The sequence below is a fragment of the Eptesicus fuscus genome, chromosome 3, assembly GCF_027574615.1.
Source record: "Eptesicus fuscus isolate TK198812 chromosome 3, DD_ASM_mEF_20220401, whole genome shotgun sequence".
In the NCBI taxonomy this organism is placed as follows: Eukaryota; Metazoa; Chordata; class Mammalia; order Chiroptera; family Vespertilionidae; genus Eptesicus; species Eptesicus fuscus.
The window spans coordinates 66659240-66682879 of NC_072475.1; the positions used below are offsets into that span (position 1 = coordinate 66659240).

At 39.8% G+C, this 23640-nt stretch overlaps 1 protein-coding gene and 1 pseudogene across 1 annotated transcript in view; both read left to right on the forward strand.

The window, feature by feature from the left end:
* CD200R1 (CD200 receptor 1) overlaps positions 1–13797 on the forward strand; it is a gene marked incomplete at its 3' end in the record, with an annotated part of 50682 nt that extends 36885 nt beyond the window's left edge. Inside the window, exon 7 of the mRNA XM_054709712.1 lies at positions 13756–13797. Coding sequence (XP_054565687.1) covers positions 13756–13797 — 42 coding nt within the window. The remainder of the gene's footprint in view (positions 1–13755) is intronic.
* Positions 13798–22946: 9149 nt separating this feature from the next.
* On the forward strand, positions 22947–23137 carry LOC103290682 (hypoxia-inducible lipid droplet-associated protein-like; annotated as a pseudogene).
* The last annotated feature ends 503 nt before the right edge of the window (positions 23138–23640 follow it).

Consider the following 23640-nt stretch of genomic DNA (forward strand, 5'->3'; position numbering starts at 1 on the left):
TAGAGATGTTCTAAAGGATTTGCATTCATATCCTTATACAATTAAAATTTTAGAATCTTAGCTGCTAATAGCTAGTTCTCTGAAGAACTGATATTATGACAAAGAAAGCACATGCTCATGATTAAATATTCAAATTGTTCAGTACAGTAGGTAATGAAAACTGGTTCCCTCAATAAATAATTCTGCAGAAGGAACATTCATTAACAGGTTTTATGCATTCTTTCAGAAAATTTCTGTGTGCCTATGATATATTTATATACCCATGGTATATTTGAATATTATATGTCTATTTACATACTAGTATAATACATATATACTTGATGATGCACAAATGAGAAAATGCTACAATGCTGTTCTGTACTTATAGAAAGCTAATAATATAACATGTCTTGTAAATCTTTTATCTTTTATCCACACAAGCAGAGCTACCTCATTCTTCTTAATTGTTAGATAATATTTCATTGTATGGTTGTGTTGTAATTTAACTAACCACAACTCTTGTGATGGACAGTTAAATTGTTTTAAGTTTTGTTTGTTTGTTTTCCTATGGTAAACAATACCATACAGAATGTTTCTTTTGGATACATCTTTGTAGTTGTTTGAGTATATTTATAGAATAATGTCCCTGAGTGGAATTTTTAGGTCAAAGGGTTTGTGTATTTTTATTATTGATTGATTTGTCAAATTATGTCTATTTACATTCCCTCCAACTGTATTTGAATGTGCCTGTCCCCATACTATTATTTTAATGTCCACAAATTCCCACTTTTTATTGTTAATCAACCAGTTAGCTAATCTGATGCAAAATTATAAGAATTATATTATTTAATAAACCAGATTTATATCTATCATGTTTATGATAGACAGAGAGAGAGAACGAGAACATGTATGAAGATTTTGGCTCATTGTATCTCTATAGAGGTATTGATGTCTAATATCTAATGCTTAAGAGTTTGCAGAGAAATTAGAAATGTGTACTTTATAACATACTAGAGGCCCTGTGCACGAAATTTGTGCATGGGAGTGTGTGTCCCTCAGCCCAGCTTGCACTCTCTCCAATCTGGGACCCCTTAAGGGATGTTGGACTGCCATTTAGGCCCGATCCCTGGGATCGGGCCTAAACCAGCAGTCCGACATCCCTCTCACTATCCAGGACTGCTGGCTCCAACCACTCACCTGCCTGCCTCCCTGATTGCCCTTAACCACTTCTGCCCGCCAGCCTGATCACCCCCTAACCACTCCCCTACCAGCTTGATCCATGCCTAACTGCTCCCTTGCCGGCCCAATTGCCCCTAACTGCCCTCTCCTGCTCACCTGGTCACCCCTAACTGTCCTCCCCTGCAGGCCTGGTCTCCCCCAGCTGCCATCCCCTGCTGGCTGGGTCACCCCCAACTGCTTTCTTCTGCAGGCCTGGCTGCCCTCAACTGCTTTCCCCTGCAGGCTTGGTCCCCCCCAACTGCCCTCCCCTGCATGCCTGGTTCCTCCTAACTGCACTCCCCTGCAGGGCTGGTCCCCAACTCCTTTTTTTCAGGCTTGGTCCCTCCCAACTGCCCTTCCCTGCTGCCCTGATCACCCACAATTGCCCTCCCCTGCCGGCCATTTTGAGGTGGCCATCTTGTGTCCACATGGGGTGGTTATCTTTGACCACATGGGGGAAGCCATCTTGTGTGTTGGAGTGATGATCAATTTGCATATTATGTCTTTATTAGGTAGGATATTCTATTGTGATGTATTTATCAAATAATAAATGTTTATAGACTATTTAAATGGAAATATATGGCATTTAAATGGCATTATGGAGCACTTGGAAATCTATAAAATAGGTTCTATGTGCTAAGAGAATGGCCCTGGAGTGACATGACCCTCCCCTCTATTTTCTGTGGAATAAAATGTATATTAATCATTTTTAATATTATTAAAATATATATTATTTATGAAAAACTAAGTCTGTTTCTCCACAGCAAGAAAAACCTTAAAAATTTTCAGCATGGTAGAAATGAAAACAAAATCCACTCATTCTTCAATTATGCATTTGAAACATTCAAGACAGTTATTTTGTCTTATTAACATGCTTTCCTCCCTCCAGACATTTTGGTTCCTTTAGGCTTTATCTTTAAAATAAATTTTAATCTATTTGGATGAAAAACTTAAATAATAACACTTGGCACATGATATTTGACCAAGCCATTTTGATACCATTTTGAGATGGCCCCAAACCCTAATTCATTAAGTTTCCCATATAAATATTACCAAGCAGTGTAAAAAATAGATATCATAACCTGGTCTTGACTTTTTCTTAATTATTCAATCTTCTCTAGTTGGAATGAGGCTCACAGTTAGTTAGGTTCAAAAATTTCTGTTTAAATATTACTGAAAAACAAAACAAAATAAAACTGTGTTTACATTTCACCTTATAATGTCAAAACAGTCATGTCAAATAACACTATAGAAAAGATTTCAAGATGGTTTTTAAAAGCTAAATTATATAGTACAGGAAAAAATGTATTAAAATCTTCCACTATAGGATGCTAAGTGTAGTTGAACATCAGAATCATGTGGGGGGAAAAATTATAGTAGTCCTTTTTATCTATGGGGGATATGTCCTAAGACTCCCAATAGATCCCTGGAACTGCAGATAGTACTGAATCCCAGATATACTCTGTTTTTTCCTCTTTGCACATACATTTTCATGTAAAAGATGCACTTTATGGCTTCTCTTTGGCATATCTCAATTTGGAGCATTACTACTCTTGTGTTTTGGGCCCATTATTCAGTAAATTAAGGGTTATTTGAACAAAAGCACTGTGATACATAGGCAGTTGATCTGAAAACCGATATAGCTACTAAGTGACTAACAGGCTGGGAGCCTATACAGCCTGGATCCACTGGAAAAAGGGATGTCTCAGGAGCGATGGAGCAGTACAGTTCGAAATTTCATCACTACTCAGAATAATGTGCAATTTAAAACTTATGAATTGTTAATTTCTGGACTTCTCTATTTAATATTTTCGAACCACAATTGACCATGAGTAACCGAAGTCGAGGAAAGCAAAACCTTGGATAAGGGGGACTACTGTATAAAGATTCCCCAAATCCACTTTAGACCCACTGAATCAGAAAATTTTACAGATTGGTCCAGGGGTATTCAGTGATGGGCAACCTTTTGAGCTTGGTGTGTCAAACTTCGCCAAAAAACTGAGCATAATTCGGGTAGTGTGTCGCTTTGAGGAAATAACATTATTTCGCAAATGTTTCATCCTCAGGAGCAGCAAATGTTTCATCCTCGGCATGCAGCCGCCTCAGAATTGAACCTGGGACTTTTCAGTGCTGACACGCGTGTCATAGGTTCGCCATCACTGAGTTAGATCCTCAGTCAGCAGAGGCTAAATTGAGTTAGGAGTGATAAATATTAAATGTGGGAGACAGGTTACACTTGTTAGAGATTAAAGGGGCAGAAGGTAGGATATGGGTGGGAAAGCCTTTAGACCATGAAGCTGATCTGAATGACACCTCTAAAAAGAAAGAGAGGAGGAAGCAAGATAAAAGAAGGAGAGCCTAAGATCACTATATAGAACTGTCAAAGTCTTGGCCAAACCAATGACAAACCCTGAAGCAAAGATTGCTTCTAAGAAGAGTCTTTCATGAGCAGAAATGGCCAAATCCTGAAACATCATCAAGCTTAGTCATTGGCTGGGAAGAGTTTGACCTCAACTCAAAAGCTGAAATGTATCCTAAAGGTTACATTTGTGACCATCAGCTAATTACACTCCTTGCAGCTATATGGTTAGTATTTTTTTTTCTCACCACCTTGACTGCCAGCCCATCCTTTCACTGGTTAGTATTTGCCTAGTATGTCTTTATCTGTCTCTTTATTTTCAACTTTTCTGTGACATTTTATTTCAGGCACACCTTTACTATACCTTTTATAAATATAGACAGGAAATTTTTTTTTTTTTAGCTATTTGAGAATTTTAACTTTTAATAAAATAATTTAAGCCATGAACATTTGTTGTGATTACTTACATAATTTAGTTATGTTTCTACAATCTTATTTTATATGTCTCATTTACTATGTTTTTTACCCCCACAATGTTTCATTTATTTATTTTTACTCTGTTTTGCTGGAATGGTTAATTTCTTTTCTTTCTTTCACCTCCAGTAGTTTACAAATTACCCACTGTAACACACATATATTAATGGCTATGCCTTACTTATGAACACCTAAAAATAGCTTTGTTGTGGCATAATTGGTACATTTAAGATACACAACTTGTTAAATTTTGCAAAAGTTTAAAGTGTACAATTTGTTATTTGACATAGTTTTATACCCATAAAGCATCAGCTCAGGCAAGATAATGAACTTAGTCATCACCCCAAAAAGTTTTTTTATGTTTCTTTGTAATCCTACCCCCAAATGCTGGCAGGATGTGAACGTGTGAGGGTGAATGCACAGGCAGGCCAGGCAGAGACACGTACAGAGGGGTGGCACTAGGTCGGAGGTGCCTGAGAAATGCCAGGCCAACATTTAGATCAGGAACAGCTAGCTTTTTTTTTTTTGGTTGCCTGGTCCTCTCCCCATCTGAGCAAAACAGAAGTCCAGGGCTTGTGCATTGGATGTACTTGATGGATTGAAGTAAAAATTTTCCTTTTCCTTTAATTCCTGCTTCTAGATTGGCCCCTAACCCCAGCCCAAGCCTACTTGGAAGGGGGTCATATGAGTGAAGAACTATTTGTATTATGATCTTTTTGAGTGCTGTACTCTTAAACACTTTCTATGTTGGTGTTTTCTGTATCACAATGCATACGTCTGGAGGGAGAGATCATGTTTGGCTTTTTTCATTAATCACACAACAAATTATCAAACAAATATACATAGACACACACACACATAAAATATAATGCAAGGGAAGTAAAACTACCCATGAAAAGATTTTGGTTTCTATCCTGGTTCTATAGCTCTGTCATTAACTGTCTTAGGATAAGGTACTTAACCTCTCTGACTCTCTACTTCATTATTTACAAAATTGAATGTAATTATACATGCCTCATAAGAATTGTTTTGACAGTGTCTGGGATATAGCTCAAAAGATTACATAGGCTCTGAATATGAGTCGAATGTGCATGCTTCTCTGGAGAGAAATAAATGTATAAAAGCATAAATCAGAAAGTTCAATCATTATCAATTCAACTCACCAAACAGGAAATGCTTCTTTTTATGTTGCTCATGACCAGTGCTGGAAGCTACCCATTGTCTACACTATCATGAAAGTGTAGTAGGGAACACAGAAGGGTGATGAACCTTAGGCTTTAGCAAGAGCTAAAAGCTACGCATTGATTGTTCTGTCAAGACAATGGTGGCTCAAGGCAATCCCCTAACCTGATAATCTTTTACTGTTTACCAAACTTTACCTTTGATATGCTATGGGTCTGGAGATTCAGGGAGCCACTCCACTAGAGTGTAAAGCCTCTGCCTGACTTCCTCCATGCCTTCTAAATTTATATTTCTTGTCTAGTATATCCATTTTTGCGCAGTCCCTTCACCAGATCCTGAATCCTTGCTGCAAAAGTTTGTGGCAACCAGAAGGAAATACAGTGTAGTAAGAGAGAAGGGGACGTCTCATCAGTGCTTATGGAGCAGAGTAGGAGAAGTAAAAGAACACAGCTAGGTATATAGGCTAGTGGAAGTAAAACACAGAGGTAAGGACAGAAAAATAAATGGAAGGGATGTCCCTTTGGAAGATGCCTTCACTCTTAAGATACATACTGTTCATATTTTTTTCTCCCTTTCATAGCAGGTAAATTTGCTGGGAAAAGTGGGGGGAAGAAGGTTGAAATGTGTTGAGATGAAGTAAAGGAAACCATGATGAGAAAGATGTTTTAGCTAGTTTTCAAACAGAATTTCCCATGTCTTTAAAATGCTTAATTTTATTCTTCTTTTCTAGTTCCACTGGCTAACAATTTTAGAAAAATCCTTGTATGGGGACCCAATGGTCTACATTTCTAACAAGCTTCCAGCTGTTTCTGGTCTGTAGATCACACTTTGGGTAGCAAGGATTTAGGAAGTCCTGTTCTTTAAGGAGAGAGACTTGTAACAATTCTTAGACTATAACTTTGAGTCATTTGCAAAAACAAACAAACAAACAAAAGAAACAATCTAAGGACAAATTCACACATAAATGTAAAGGTCCTTAAATGTGGGTTTAGGCTATTTAGACCACTTGAGAGGCATTTTTTTAAAGCACTCTGGAGGCAGAGTGATGTAGAAAAACATGGTCATGTGTCTTTGCTTTGTCCCTTCAGAGGCAGATTTTTTATCTGTAAAATGGGGATAGCCATTTCTCCCTCCTAGAACATTCATTATTCTTCAGTCTAGAAGTGCTTTGCACATAGATGTTCAATGAATATTAGTTTTCATACCTCTTCCCTATCTTATCTTTTGAAGAATCTGTTTATATATTTACAAACAATGACTATTTTTACATTCAAGTTAACTTAATTTTTTTCTGTTTATCACTACCTAATGCATTCTGACAATGTATTTTAATGATTAGTATTTAGTAGAAGTTTATACTTGATGGACTTTTCTACCCATCTTTCTCTAAGTCATTTGCTGCTAGTTGAACAATTTTAATGAAATAAAGATGCATTACAAAGAATTTGAAATGCCACAAGTTCAAATTTGCAACTACCCCGATTGCAGAACAAAGGGAATTTTAGTAAAAAAAAAAAGAAGAAGAAAAAAAAGGAAAACCAACATTCATTAAGAACCCCTCCTAATTTATTTTTGCTACTTCTCTTTCATCTCTCATCTCTTTGGGTCTTTGTCCTTCTGGTACTCCTTCACTTCTATTTCACAGAATACAGCCTCCTAGGGCACAGAGCAGGGTAGGAAAGGATAGAGAATAGATCTGGAGGGGCAAATGGAATACTCTAGCACAGGATGTACCTTACAATATATACCATGTCACAAGTAATTGGCAGAAACTTTTTGCCTCCTACTGTTTCATAATTCATGTGTTAAAATGAATTCATTCTTTCACTTGATGAAGCATAGTCACTTGTTTAAAATTAGGAATCAATTGTGGCAGAATGTGAACCCAGATAATTTGACTTTAGAGCCTATGCATTTTAAATAAAGATGACTATATATATAAAGACAGAGATTAATAAAATTTCTTGGAGAAAACGCTGTGTGGGGAGAGTGAGTGGTGACCAGAGCAGTTTATTAAGGAGCTTCAGGAGCCAGCTAACATAAATGAGTCCAAGTGGGCTTGATGGGGAACTGGGGTGAATATGAGCAACACTGCACTTAAATGGTGAGAGAATGTGCAAGACTAATCTAACTTTTCAGGTCCAGCTCATGATTTCCATTAGAAAATTAAGGCCCATTATTGTCAGATCTTTAAGTTTCTCAAAAGAGCTTGACATCAGGTTGTTATATAAAATCTTCTCATTAAAAAAAATACCGTATGAGCTCAAAACAAATATAAGGATCTGTAATTCAGACCTGGCCAAAGTTTCCAATCTCTGGATTAGATGCAGAGCTTGAAAAATAAACCAAGGCCCAATTGTAAAGAACTTTGTATGCCATTTTAAGGAATTTGTATTTTATGAAATAGGCAATAGAAAGACATTAAAGGATTTCGAATAAGGGAATGACATAATCTGGAAGAGATTTTATATGGTTTTCATGGACTAGGATTAAAACAAATTAGTGACAGGGAGATCAGTTTGGAGACTATTTTTTATAGTCTATAATAGAGATAAGGTATAGACTTTGACATAAATGTGAAATATATAGAAGATATTTAGTTGTGGGATCAACAGGATTTCTGTGTGAATTAAATATGGGAGTTAAGTAAGAGTTACTGTTAGTAATATGTATGATGATATTATTGATTTCAGAAGGAGTGCAAGGGAAAAAGTGGAGATGGTTTCTTTGAATTTAATCTGCTTTTGAGATGAGTTGGACAATAAAGGTTTAAAGCAAAGGAAGTGAGAATGGGATTCAGATTTGAGAGTCATAAGTAAGCCGATGGGAGAGAGTGCAATTTTTCAAGGCAGGGCATTACATTGGATAGAGAAGCAGGCAATGGATCAAATCTAGGGAACATCACATTCTTAAGGGTGTGCCAAAAAAAGAGAAACTGGTAAAAGAGATAATGTGATCAAGGTTGAAGAAAACTAATGAAAACTAATAGAACAGTTTGAGAAATGAAGCAGCAAAAGTTTTAAAAAAATCAGATAGAATAAGAACTTAAAATATCCTTTGAATTGATGATCAGTGGATCATTGAGGACTGTCACAAAAGCAATATTAGAGGAGTGGTGGAAACAGTAGAGGCACCATGTAGGAATGGGGAGGGCTAGATCTTCAGGTAGCTTTTCCTATTTTTTTCTTTTAAAAATATTATGACATGTACACATAAGGAACTGGTGGACATTGAAATTGGGTCTCAAAAGAACTGTTGGTCCAGAAAGAAACTCACTACAGACTGATTCATTTGCCTGTCAGCATAACTATTATTGCTCGTCTCACATTCAGTTCTCATAAGTATACATCTAGTGACATATGATCTCGCTCATCTAGGGGAAATGATGAACAACATAGACTGAGGAACAAGAACAGAACCAGAAGCAAGGAGGCATCGATCGGACTATCGGGCCTCAGAGGGAGGATAGGGGAGGGTGGGGGGAGGGGGAGAGATCAACCAAAGGACTTGTGTGCATGCATATGAGCCTATCCAACGGTTAAGTTCAACAGGGGGTTGGGGCATGCGTGGGGAGGGGGGTGGGATGGGAATGGGGGGATGAGGACAAATATGTGACACCTTAATCAATAAAGAAATTTGAAAAGAAAAAAAAAAAATAAAATAAAAATATTATGAATCATATGAGAAAACATTCTAAAACTAGAGGCCCAGTGCACAAAATTTGTGCATGGGGGGGGGGGGTCCCCTCAGCCCAGCCTGCACTCTCTCCAATCTGGGACATCCCTCTCACAATCCAGGACCACTGGCTCCTAACTGCTCACCTGCCTGCCTGCCTAATTGCCCCCAACTGCCCCCCCCCCGCCAGCCTAGTTGCCCCCAACTGCTCCCCCCAGCAGCCTGGTTACCCCTTACTGCCCTTCCTGCCAGCCTGGTCACCCCTTACTGCCCTCTCTGCCAGCCTGGTCACGCCTTCCTGCCCTCCCTGCCAGCCTGGTCACCCCTTTACTTCCCTCCCTGCCAGCCTGGTTGCCCCTTACTGCCCCCCATTCTGGCCTGTTCGGCCCAAACTTCCCCCCATGCCAGCCTGGTCACCCCTCATTGCCCCCCTGGCTGGCCTGGTCACCCCCAACTGTCTCTCCCCCCCCCCCCCATGGGCCTGGTTGCCCCATGCAGCCTGCTGTTTGGTCATTTGGTTGCCCCTCACTAACCCCCCTGCTGGCCTAGTTGCCCCACACAGCCTGTCGGTCATCCATTCGGTTGCAATGGTCACTTAGGCTTTTATATATATAGATACCTCACTGAGGTTATTTTATACAGGGGTGGGAAAAATTGGGTTTACAGTCATGAGTACATGAAACAGATTTGATAAAGCTATTATAATAATCTTAACCTGCATGTCTTTTTCCATATGAACAACTCTAAACCTACTTTTGCCCCACTTTGTATAATGTAATATTTATTTTCTAAGAATAAAACTCTTTAAAGAATTTTAAATGTCACTTTGGTCAAAAATTTTTTTGAGCAGAATGCTGACATTTGATGTTTTATGTACAGATAATTTTTTTAAGGAACTTTTTGTAGGCAATTTAGGCAAAATTTCACTAGAAATACCTTAATTTATTTAGAGAAAAGTGAAGCAACTAACTTTCTCCAGATTCCTTTGTTACTTTGAGCAAAAAGTATTATTAAATATCAACAATGCACCGTAGGTTAAACTGACTTGTCAGTCAGGCATGCACCTTTAAGGCATTACTTGGTTTTGTATTTAAAGGTCTTGAGCCCCCAGTTTATTCCATACCTTAGACCAGTGATGGGCAACCTTTTGAGCGTGGTGTGTCAAACTTCGCCAAAAAACTGAGCATAACTCGGGTAGTGTGTCACTTTGAGGAAAAAACATTATTTCGCAAATGTTTCATCCTCAGGAGCAGCAAATGTTCATCCTTGGCATGTGGCCGTGTGTCAGCACGGACACGCGTGTCATAGGTTTGCCATCACTGCCTTAGACTCTGTGCACAAGTCTCTCTTTCCCTCTGGGTGTTCGGACTGTTGTGAGATCCACCTCTTTCTGGAAATTTACTGCAGGCAAGTATTGGTCTGTTAATTAAAATGGATCGTGCACTCAAAGTATAAGTACTAAAGTGGGGGATTTGTAGGCAGCAAAGTTTATGGTCCTGCTGTGTTACCTCTAGTGTCCTCATATTCAATGCTTGTGGCAGACAGGTGGAAACAACTACTACAACAGTAGCAGCAGCAGCAACAAGCCACAAGCAGCAATAGGTGTCATTATTTGAATGTTTACTACTGTCTGGTGCTATACCATATGCCTCTAAAATCCTCATAGCTGCTCTTCCAGAAAAGACAAGGGCTTCGTGTAAGGCTGCGTACGTGATAACAGAAGAGCTGTGGTCTCTTTGATGCCGAAGTATGTCTTCTGTTCACTAGGCCACGCTCACTTTTTTTTTTTTTTTTTTTAAGGTTTATATTCTGCTCCTTTTCATGATGAGAGTTCTGACATAGCCAGAAGTTGGTAGGCTATAGGTAGTAGTGTTTTAGTTTATCTGTTAGGCTGTAAACATTGTCTTCTATATATCCTTCACTTTATCCTGTTACCTTTTATTAGAAAAGAGAAGAAGAAGACACAGTAGTATTTTAATGTAACATGAATTTCTCTTGGACATTGCATAGGGGAGATCAATTACTGGAATTGTCAGAAAGATTGTGAATAGCACTGAACTTTTTATATCAAAATCAAAGCTTCGGAGTTTAGTGATGGGTCTGGGCCTCCAGCCGGGGCCTCTCTGCGTCCTTGACAGATTCACTTGGATGTTTAACAGACAGCTCAGTTTCAGCATGTCCCAAACTGAACTCCCTTTCCAAACATACTTCACTTCTCTGTTGATGGCAACTCCATTCTTTCAGTTCCTCAGACTAAATCCCTTGGAATAATCTTTAAATCCTTTGTGTCACATTCCCTGTGCAATCCATCAACAACCCCTATTGTCTCTGCCTTCACAATACATCCAGATTCCTACCTCGTCTTAACCTCTCTACAACTACCATCCCGATTAAAGTCACCACCAGGCTTGGACGGGATTATTACAGGAGCCTCATAATTGGTTTGCCTCTTCTCACTCAGTCAGTTTCTTAACAGAGTAGCCTGAGTGATCATGTTAGGACATGGGTAGGTTATGTCGTCACTCCTCTTGTTTGAACATTCCCATGCCTCCTCATTTCACTCTGAGTAAAAGCTCCAGAACTTACAGTGTCCCCCAGGCCCTCTGTCATCTGCTTCCCACTTGAGTTATCCCTCTGATCTCACTTCACCTTCTCCTACTCTCCCCATGGCTCGCTCTGCTCTGGACACTGCCTTTCTCTCTCTCCTTCAAACCTACCAGCCCCCTTTTGTCCTAGGTTTTTGAATAACTGGCTCTTTTCCCAGATATCTATATGGTTAGCTTCCTCACCTCTTTCAAACTTTTGTTCAAATGTCACCTAACCTGACCATCCTATTTAAAATTGCTACAATTCCCACTGAAACACTCATCCCCAGGTTCCCCCTTACCATACTTATTTTTTTCCTAGCTTTGATACCACTTGACTATTTTCTTATTGTAGAATACAGCGCTATTTTTTTTTAGGGAAGTCAATTCCATTGTTGGATAACTTGTTTAAAAATTATTTCAAAGTGGCCTGGAAATATGCATCCTATAATCACCTCACACCTGTCAGAATGGCTATCGTCAAAAAATCAACAAACAACAAGTGTTAGTGAGGATGTGGGGAAAAGGGATCCCGTGCACACTGCTGGTGGGAATGCAGACTGGTGCAGCCACTGTGGAAAAGAGTATGGAGTTTCCTCAAAAAGTTAAAAATGGAACTGCCATTTGATTCAGTGATCCCACTTCTAGGAATATATCTTAAGGAACCTGAAACACCAATCAGAAAGAATATATGCACCCCGATGTTCATAGCAGTGCAACTTACAATAGCTAAGATCTGGAAACAGCCCAAGTGACCATCAGCAAATGAGTGGATAAAAAAAGCTGTGGTACATCTACACAATAGAATACTTCTCGGTGGTAAAAAAGAAGGAACTCTTTTTTTTTTTAAATATATTTTATTGATTTTTTACAGAGAGGAAGGGAGAGGGACAGAGAGGTAGAAACATCGATGAGAGAGAAACATCGATCAGCTGCCTCTTGCACATCCCCCACTGGGGATGTGCCCGCAACCAAGGTACATGCCCTTGACCGGAATCGAACCCGGGACCCTTCAGTCCGCAGGCTGACGCTCTATCCACTGAGCCAAACCGGTCAGGGCGGAACTCTTACTATTTGCAACAGCATGGATGGGCCTAGAGAGCATCATGCTAAGCAAAATAAGCCAGTCAGAGAAAGTAAGTATCACATGATCTCACTCATACGTGGAATCTAATGAACAAAAATAAACTGATGAACAAAATAGATCCAGAGACATAGAAGCATGGAATAGACTGATGAATTTCAGAGGGAAGGTGGGATGGATGGGGTTGGTGGTGAGTGAATAACGAGGAACTTACATGCATATATGTGGTGAAGGCTTGGGAGGGACGGGTGCCAGGTGGAGGGGGTCAATGGGAGAGCAAACAAAGGGGGCATCTGTAATCTTATCTAATAAAGAGGGAATATGCTAATTGACCCTCATGCCATCACCAAGATGAAGGTGCCCACAGCCAATAAGGAGGGAATATGCTAATTGACCGCCACACCCTCAAAGATGGCGACACCCACAGCCACAAGATGGCAGCACCCAGTCCCCTAAGCCCCGCTGGGGTGCCTGCCTCCGGAGTCCCCCAGTCCCCTCAGCCCCCCAGCTGCCCAGGGCTGGCCCGAGGTGCAGGCAAGCCTCTGATGGCAGCTGCCCAGCCACCCAGGGCTGCGTGAGGCTCAGGTAACCAGGGCCGCCAAGGCTTGCACTGCCAGCAGTGGCAGCAGCAGAGGTGTGATGGGGCGTTGCCTTCCCCTGATCTCTGGGTCACCTCCTGCCCCTGAGGGCTCCTGGACTGTGAGAGGGGACAGGCCAGGCTGAGAGACCACCCCCCCCCCCCCCCCGCTCCAGTGCATGAATTTTCATGCACTGGGCCTCTAGTACTTTCAATAATAAAGAAAAAATGGTAATGAAAACAAAAAGCATAATTGCGCTAACAATCATCACAATAATGAAAACCAGCCCACATCCCCTACACCCACCGCTGTGGTTTCTACAGTCAGCACCATCCCCTGGGTCAGGTATGTGCTAAGGGATTTAAAGTAGTATATTTGTTTTGTTGGTTTGTGAAAGGAAATCAGAATCATCTTTAATATTTCCATTGATGTGCAGTCCTTGGCTCCCAGGGGGCTGGCCTCCTTATTTCAACCTGAACTGCAAATATGCAAATTATCTCTCTGCAGCTCTATTTCCATGCTCTTTTGCATAGTTGATTACATTCAGTTAGAATTTTGCAGAGTAAAACAATTGCTTACTGGTATTTATATTTTTATCTTTTGACATCTCTATGGGCTCAGAATACTCTGGTCCATGTTGTATCTGTGCACTCTCCACCTCCACTTCCAATTACAGCATCAGCTGATGTCAGTAACAATAAGGCTCCTGACTGGAGGAAGTCTATTTGACAAGGTATGGGCAGCTACGCACCCCCATGGCTCCCTCCTCTGCTGACTTCTCTATATAAGATGCTCCTCGATTTTCAGTCTAATGAGTTTAGAAAAAAAAATAGCGTCTTATACATGGAAAAAACAGTAATCATAATCAAATAATACTGGGTTCACACCCTGGATTTCTCACAATATTGCCTTTCAACTGGCAACAACAAAAAAAAGAGATTTAATTCAAAAGAAATATTTTGAAGTGCAAGAAAAAAATTATTTCAACCTGAACTGCAAATATGCATCTTATAATCTCACTGTGTATGTTGGTTGCCATCTTTAAAAGTATGACACAAGAATGGTTTATGAATTCTTTGCTACTTTGTTTTCATTTTAATCTTTTTTATAGGACCTATAAAGTTAAAAAAATGGAAACCTATTTCAATTGGTAAATAATGAATATGCTTTGAGTGATTCACATTACATTATAATTAAGCAGTGTAAATTTCCATGTTTTATACTTTCATAGATATTGGATTCCATATCTATGTAACAAAAACAGGTTATAGATTTTTCATTTCTATGTGTGTAATTTAGTGATGTCAGTTTTGATCTCACAAGGTTCTATATTTGCATAACATATACATGGTGTGCAATGTCTCAAAGTTACTATGCAAAATGCATGAAATCCCACAAGTTTTCATTGTCTCTTCTAGGTGGGGCTAAGTTTGTTTGAGCTTCAGCTTTCTCTAAAAGCTTATGTATTCTAAATATGTTTTATGGGTGACTTCTGTATTGTGTGTGTGAATATAATACCTGCATTTATATAGACAGGAGTGGAAATGAGTAATGAGTAGCCTAATTTTTGTTTTATCCTTATCTTTTTCTTGGAGATTCTGACTTTGATTTATCTGGATTAGGAGCAAACAGATTTATATCTAATCAGATGAAAAATAAACCTCATTGGAGCACTCAGTAAAGCAAGAAGACTACAAGGATGCCAGTCTCTGTTCAGTGCCCTGAAGACCCTCTCTGCTAATCTTATCAGCTACATGTGGGAGTAAGAGGGAAACTAGACTTGGCAGGCCCTCATCCTGCCCTGCTTGGATTTGCATTGACCTTGGATTTGTTCATAAATTTGGAATAGCAGAGAACTATTTGGTGCCATTGCCCTCACTTACCTGCATGTCACCCTTGAGTGTCTTATCACAGCCATGAATATTATCTATTGAACAATATGGAAGAGGCACAGGAATCACAAGATGCAATCTATGTCCTTGAGGAGTGTGTATTCTCTTTAGTTAACTTGTTTTAAATCACCAAATTCTTATAGATTTCACTTAAGCTATTTTTTTCTTTAAAAAAATATATTTTTATTGATTTCAGAGAGGAAGGGAGAGGAAGATAGACATATTAATGATGAGAGAGAATCGTTGATCAGCTCTCTCCTGTATGCCCCCTACTGGGGATCAAGCCTGCAACCCCGGTATATTCCCTTGACTGGAATCGAACCTGGGACCCTTTAGTCCTAGGCTGACACTCTATCTGCTGAGCCAAACGAGCTAGGGTGAGGTTTTCTTTTTGTTTATTTTGTTTAATCCTTTCAGTTTTTTCACCAAGCCCCAGTGGTTAAGACTCAAACTTGTTCCTTAGCCATAGAGTTTGCTCTCTCTTTCTCTATTTTTGTCTTGTTTTATAAATAAAATGATTTCAGGACATTTTCTTTAAAATTAACACAAGCAGGACTTGGGTTTATTAACATAGCCTCCAACATTTACCTGCCTTCTAGACAAACACTGTGTTTAAGCCAACCAGTCTGAGGTGTTTCGTTCAGGCCGCACCAGCAGACTGGCACACCACGGGACTGGGTCTAACCGGCCTTACGTGTGGGTCATGTTTGATGTACTTACCCATTTGTGGCCTAAACAAACATTTGAAGTATTCCACTTATCTCTTATCTTCTGAAATAAAAATGTTTATTATATCTGTCTCTGTTTTTTTTTTTTAAGTCTCCCACTTTTTTTCAAGATACATTTCTAAGATTATTGTGCCAAACATTTTAAAAATCAGCATTAACATTTAAAGTGAGACAATTTATGAGTGGTCTCGTAGGTATATATTTTCTTTTTTGTTCTTAAAATTTTTAAGTAATGACATTTTATTTTGGTGAAATGAAACAGGCTTATTATAAGTTTCAAGCAATAGAGAAAGCCATAATTAATTGATTAAAATACCACTGCTCAGAAACACTGATATTAGCCGAACATTTTCCTATGAATATATGTCAAAATAAGGAAAGACAGAAATGTTACTTTCAATGAAAAATACTATTTTTTTACTTGATTTTAAACTAGAGAAACAAAAGCTGTGACTTTGAGATAAAAATGCCTCTACCATGTATAGCACCAAGAGTGAACCTTAATGTATACTATGGCGTCTGAGTGATAATGATGTGCCACTATTCGCTTATTTACTGTAACAAATGTACTGCTCTAGTGGAGATGTTGATAGTGGGGAAAGCAATGCATATGTGGAGGCAGGGAGTATATAGGAAGTCTTTGTTCTTTCTGCTCAATTTTGTTGTGAACTTTAAACTGCTCTAAAAAACAAAGCATATATTTAAAAGCATGAGCTCCTTTTCAGAAGCAGTATTTTCTGGTTTATCATAATGGGGCCAAAACTATGCAGCATTCAATAGACTGAAAACAAAACGAAGCAAAACCACAACATGCCAAGTAGAGAAAGCAAATCTGCATCCATGTGTATACCAGTGAGTCCGGACTGTTGCCCCTACATATTGAAAAAAATGTTTTTACCAGACAAAACACTAATTTCTGAAGGTGTTCTCCACCACCCTCCTACTTTCTGATTTGTTAGTAATATATTATTTTTACATTTTGAAAGTTTTAAACATTTGCATTCTATTCTTTAGCCATATTTTTCTCAAGTGTTTAGTCTTAATCATATATTTAAATGAATTTATTGTTCATCACCAATCACAACTTCTTATTTACATTTGTGTCTTGTTTGGTGAGACATCACTATCTGGTATTTTTGCTGTTTTATCATTGGAGAAATATGAGACTGAAGAGGAAGGATTTAACGAATGAGAGTTTGTATTTGTTTTTAAATTCTCTCCTGTCTTCTTTGGTACAGATCTGCAGGTAACATGAGATAAAACCCATTATAATTCACTCCAGTTCAAAATATCTCTCTCTCTGTGTGTCATGCTGCTCATTGAATATGAGGCAGAATCTGTTATCTGACAATGTAACCATGCAATTATTAACAGGGCTAGTTTTCATTCTAAGTGAGAAAAAAAGATTAAAAAACTCTCTCAGGGACAAAGCAAAACAAATTCTTACTCATAATCAAAACCATTTTGAGATTACCAATTAAATAATATAGTGCCAAAAGGTCAGAACAGATATAGAACCTGTTGCATCCAAAGTAACCAGCAAACTTGCCTGTGGCTCAGATGAGACATATGCAACGAACAGTTTATTCTAAGCCATGATGTTTATGATGACCACAGTTGACCACACTGTGAGAACCTAATATTGGTTTGTGTATATATGTTATATTTGCACCTGTATGGTTAATGTCATTAGATGCAATGCTTGTATTAGTGGTGGAAATGTCTGAGATAACAATCATCCCGAACAGGATGTGGGTAATAATTTCAGTATTAAATATGTACTTTAGAGAAGTGTGGAGGAGAAAGATGAGAAAGGCTGCTTTGAGAACCGGGGCTGGGGAAGGCATAGTGAGAAAAGCTGGCTGCGGAGGGTGAGGGAGTACATGGAGCACCAGATGTGTCCAAGCAGAAGCAGCTAAAGACATGTTTGATGAAAGGCTGCAAAATCCCTAAAAGTAACTTTGAAAATGAGCAGATTTGGGCATATAGGAAACAGCTTACCTCCAGTGCAAATAAAAAATGTCTGACCTTTGAGGGGAATAAAGTTAGAGGCTGTGGCATAAAAATGGTCTGAGACCATCTAAAAAACAAATATATTGAGTGACATCACCAAAAATGGCATAGTAGGAAGCTCCAAAACTCCTCCAACTAAAGCAACAATTGAGGTAACTAAAACTGTCAGAATTAAATTTTTAATAATTCTGGGATCTAATTAAGAAGTTATAAAGACCAGGGGAATACTTATCAAAGTAAGAAGCACTAAATTTCAGTATGAGAGTGAGTGGTATGACATTTTTGCGGCGGGGGCCAGATATGGCAGGGATCTCCCTTTTCCGCATTCAGCACGGAGAGATGAACCGGTTCTGAGTGGAGGCGGCTGGGGATTGAGAAATAAAAGAAAGAAAGAAAGCAAGATGCAGAAATAGAAACAAAGCTGGGACTGGGTGGGACTGCCGTCCTCTCTGATGGAGGGACAGGGACCCAGAGCCCAACCAGCGTGTTTATTTATATTCCCCAAATACCAGGAAGTATCACCAAAAGTTAGGATCAAAGGAGATTATTTGCATTCTTGAGTAGGCCTGAGCATTCCTGGTGCTTTACTGGATTTACATATCAAAGTCACACTCCCTGACACCTGGGCTGAAATGAAGGCCAAGCTGATAACACTCTTGCCTTTTTGGCAAAGCGTGTTCCCAGGGCGCAGCTCTGCCTATCGCCCTGAGTTCAGCTGACAATAATTAAAGAAATGCCCATGTGCCTTCCCAGGGGGCCCTCTACACATTTTACCTTACACGCCTCAACTGGGCAGTGGCTAAAGGACAGTAGCCCACTATTCTGCTGTGACTTGCTGATGCTAGAGGGGACAATACAGATATTGTTCTCTCAGAACTATGGTCCTGTTTTTTGACCTGTCTAGTGGCTCTCTGAAGAAATGGCTCAGAGGTTTGCCCGTTTCCCCTACCTTGGAAATATCTCAGGACTGGAGCAGTCTCCCTGGTGGCATTTGTTTAAACATTTTAAGACAAATAGATAGTGGTAGCTACTTAGAGGAAGGTATACAAGATTGGGCAAGCAGCAGACACACCAAAAAAGCCTGGGAAGGAAGAATCTGGATAAAGAGATACCTGGGAGACTAAGGACCTTGAAAAGCTCCCAGGTATACTGGGGAACCTGAAGGTCACCCACATGCCGAGGGCTAGACACATGCTCAGAGAAGGCCCTTAGCTCTCACCTCTGGCTGATATTCAGGCTCTGCACAAGCAGGAAGTGAGGGCTAGAGCAGAGTTGTAACCTGCCTGGTAAATGTTGAAGGTCTAGCCTAACACACACACAAAGTCCATCTGCAAAAACTAGATTAAAAAAAAAATCTATAAGTTTAAGAGAATTACTGTCACATCACTAGTTGACTGAAAAGCTAATAGAACAGAGACTTTAGAGGCCACTCACAACAAAGACTAAAGATGTTAAAAAAATTAGTTCAGAAAAGTCACTAACTAAACAAAAAGTACTATAATAAGCAGCAACAATAATCGGTGCAGAAAGAGAGAATCTTATTTCCAGAATTGTCATATTATAATGTTTAAAACCTTCAGTTTTCAACAAAAAAAATTTATGAGGCATACAAAAAAAAAAAAAAAAAATCAAGAAAGTACAGCCAGAACCTCTCACACATGTAGGGTCTTTGACTCTATTATCTATGCTGGGTTCCCATACATATGTATGTATCAAATACAGTTGTTTTATTAAAAAAAAAAGTACAGCCAATGCACACAAAAAAGTAGAATCTGTTGCTAAAGAAACACTTAAAAAAATATCAAAAGGCTTTAAATAAACTATTTTAAATATGCTCAAAAATCTAAAGAAAACTATGCACAAAGAATTTAGGGAAACCAGGAGAATATATCTCACCAGAGAATGTCAATAAAGAAATAAAATTATGAAAAGGAACCAAGTAGAAATCCAGGAGCTGTAAAATGCAATAACTGAAATGAAAAATTCTCTAGAGAGGCTTAACAGTAGATTTAAACACGTAGAAGAAAGGAACAGAATTTAAGATAGGTCAATTGAGATTATTCATTTGGAGCAGTGGTCAGCAAACTGCGGCTCGCGAGCCACATGCAGCTCTTTGGCTCTTTGAGTGTGGCTCTTCCACAAAATACCACGTGTGGGCATGCACGTACAGTGTGATTAAAACTTCGTGGCCCATGCGCAGAAGTCGGTTTTCAGCTCTCAAAAGAAATTTCAATCATTGTACTATTGATATTTGGCTCTGTTGACTAATGAGTTTGCCGACCACTGATTTGGAGGAACAGAAAGAAAAAAGAATGAAGGAAAATAAAAAAAAAACCTAAGAGGCCTGTGGCACATCATCATGTGTACCAAAAGATGCATAATGTATGTCCAAAAAGGAGAGGAGAGAGAGAAAAAAAAAAAATGGGGAGGAGAGGATAGAAAAAATATTTGAAGAAATAATGGTCAAAAGCTTTTCAAATCCTTACCTCCAAGAAGCTCAATAAATTTCAAGTGGAAAAACTCAGAGAGATCACACTGTCATGTATTGTAATTAAACCAAAGTCAAAGAGAATCTTGACATCAGCAAGAGAGAAATGATTAATCACATACAAGGTTAGCAACATCTTAACCTCAAAAAGCTCAACAGCAAACTATTCATTAGAAACTATGGAGGCCAGAAAGCAGCAGGATGACATATTTAAAGTCCTGAAAGAAAAAACAGGTAAACCAAAATACTATATAGGCCAAAACTGTCTTTCAAAAATAAAGAATAAATCATAACATTTCCAGTTAAACAAAAGGTGAAGGAGTTTATTCCCTGGAGATCTACTCTACAGGAATTGTTAAATGAATCCATCAGACTGAAATAAGAGAACACTGGATGGTAACTTGTAGCCATATAAAGAAATAAAGAACACCAGGAAGGACAACTACATAGATTAATATAAAAACGTGGATTATGTTTTTATTTTGCAACTTTTTCCCTATATGATTTAAGAGACAAATGCATAAAATAATTACACATCTATGTTAATGGGCACACATGTATAAAGCCATAATTTGTGATAGCAGTAACATAAAGTGGAAGGAATGAAGCTTTATGGAGCAGAGGTTTTGTTTGCTATTGAAGCTAACTTGGTATTAGTTCAAACTAGATAATTATAAATTTAAGATTTAATTATCAGGATAACCACAAAAATAACTTAAAACATACAAAAATAAAATGAGAAAGAAATCAAAATTACATTAGAAAAATACAATTTAATAAAATATGGCAGTTATGAGGAAATGAGGAACAAAAAATGTTTAAGACATAGAGAAAACATATACCAAAATGGAAGAAGTTCTTCTTTACCAGTAATTACATTAAATATAAGTGAATAAAAAGGCAGGGATAAGCAGAATTAGGAAAAAAGCCCATCTGATCCAACTATATGCTGTCTATAAGGGACTAACTATAGAGGCAAGAGTCAAATATGTTGAAAGTGAAAGGATGAAAAAAGAAACCTATGTAAATGTAACCAAAAGAAAGCTATGGTGGCTATACTAATATCTAAAAAAGTAAACTTCAAGTTAAAAATTGTTACAAAGGATAAAGAATTATACTACATATAGATAAAAGGGTCAATAGGTAGAGTATAGCATAATGATATAACATATACAGGATGTAATTATTATACACATATATGCAAGTTGACAGAATTGAAAGGAGAAATAGGCAATTCTATAATAACTAGAGGCCTGGCGCATGAAATTAATGCACAGGTATGGTCCCTAGGCCTGGCCTGCAATCAGGGCCATCTTCCCTGGCTGACGGCAGCTGGCCCTGCCCCCTGTCGCCATCCACCCCCAGTTCTCCGTTCCCCTTTACCCATCATGCGATCAGAGCCTGCCAGTTGTGGGGAGGGACCAAGAGGTTGGCCAGCAGGTCCCAATTGGGTGATCAGGGCTTGCGGGCTGGGAGAAGCTCCTGTATTGAGCGTCTGTCCCTGGTGATCAGTGTGCATCATAGCAACTGGTTGTTCCACTGTCCAGTTGATTTGCATATTACGCTTTTATATATATAGATAGCTGACTTCAAAAGCTGATTTTCAATAAAGAATGAAACAACTAGACAGATAATCTATACTAATAAAAGGGAAATATGCTAATTAGACCAGGAGACCTTCTGGATGTCCTTCGGACAAAGCCATGGTGGTGGAGCTGAGGCAGAGGTGGTTAGGGGCAAGCAGGCTGGCAGGGGAGGGCAGTTGGAGGTGAGAAGGCCAGCAGGGTGGGGAGTTGGGGGCGAGCAGGTTGGCAGGGTGGGGCAGTTAGGGGCAAGCAGACTGGCGGGGGAGGCAGTTGGAGGCGATCAGGTCAGCGGGGGGCAGCAGTTGGGGGCAATCAGGCTGACAGATAGAGTGGTTAGGGGCAATCAGGCAGGCAGGTAGGTGAAGCAGTTAGAAGCCATTGGTCCCAGATTGCAAGAGGGATGTCCAACTGCCGGTTTAGGCCCGATCCCGCTAAACCGGCAGTTGGACATCCCCCGAGGAGTCCCAGATTGAAGAGGGTGCAGGCCAGGCTGAGAAACACCTCCTCCCCGTGCACAAATTTTGTGCACTGGGCCACTAGTCTATATATATAAAAGCCTAATATGCTAATTGTCCCTCCGACCACTTGACCTTTTGACCAGTTGCTATGATGTGCATTGACCACCAGGGGGCAGATGCTCTGACTGGTAGGTTAGCTTGCTGCTGGGGTCCAGCCGATCAGGATTGGGCGAGATGGATTGGACACACCCTGGAGCTCTCCCAGGGTCCCTCTCCACCCCGGTGGTGCACCAGTGGGGTCTCTCAGCCTGGCCTGTACCCTTGTGCAATCTGGGACCCCTTGGGGGATGTTGGAGAGCCAGTTTCTGCCATATCTTCACAGGCCAGGCCGAGGGACCCCACGGGCACATGAATCCATGCACCCGGCCTCTAGTAAGAAATAAAAGACTTAGCAACTTGCTACTGACTGCGCTATGTCTTCCGAGGGTAGTCTGAGTTGCCACCTCACGCTCTCATTGGCTGACTTTTCTCCTGATTCCTGCACGACCTGCTGTTACAGTGAGCCAGCCCTTCTTCCTGTAGGAGCCATAGGTCTTCCAGAAACAGAAGGCAGCTCTACTCTACAAAGGAGTGGGATCCCTTCAGCTATGAAGCATATGTTGATCCTCTGTCTCTTAGGTGTGGTGCTGACCCTGCTTTCCATCTTTGTTAGACTGATGGAGTCACCGGGGAGCTTACTGGAGAACTTATTGCCCAGGAGCTCCTGGACCATCAGAGGTCAACTAGCCATCACAGAATTCCCAAGAGCCTTCCAGAATATCCATCCAGAGGGGTGTGAAAAGACCTCTCTCCACCAGCGATAACCTTGGAACATTGGCTTGAACCTGTCCAGCCCAGTGTCCCAGTTCCTGGGCAGGCAAGCTCAGCATCAATGTTAGCAGAGAGCTATTACTAGGCTCTGGAAGGGCCCCTCCATCTGGATGCTTCTTGCCCTGTTTAATAGGCAGGTGTGAGCGGGTTGCCTATGGTTGTGGAATGGAATGATTTCACCCTTCTCCCCAGAGTCTGCTGTGTGCTTTGTTGTCCTTTCTTAGATGAGGGCTTGTGCTGTAACTTCAGCTGTTGGGAGATGATGGTGTTTTCAGCCCTACTTCCTAAACATCTGTCAAGAGTTCCTTCGGACCTGGGTGGCTTATGGTCAGTTTCTTTGGTGTTCAGCTTCTCTTTCATGTGAGCTCCTCTGTATGTGGGTAACAGAGTGGTGTGAGTTGGATGTAGGGAGGGGAAGATAGAGTGTTCAGTTCTCATAGTTTTATATTTTTAAGTCTTTCTTCCAACTTA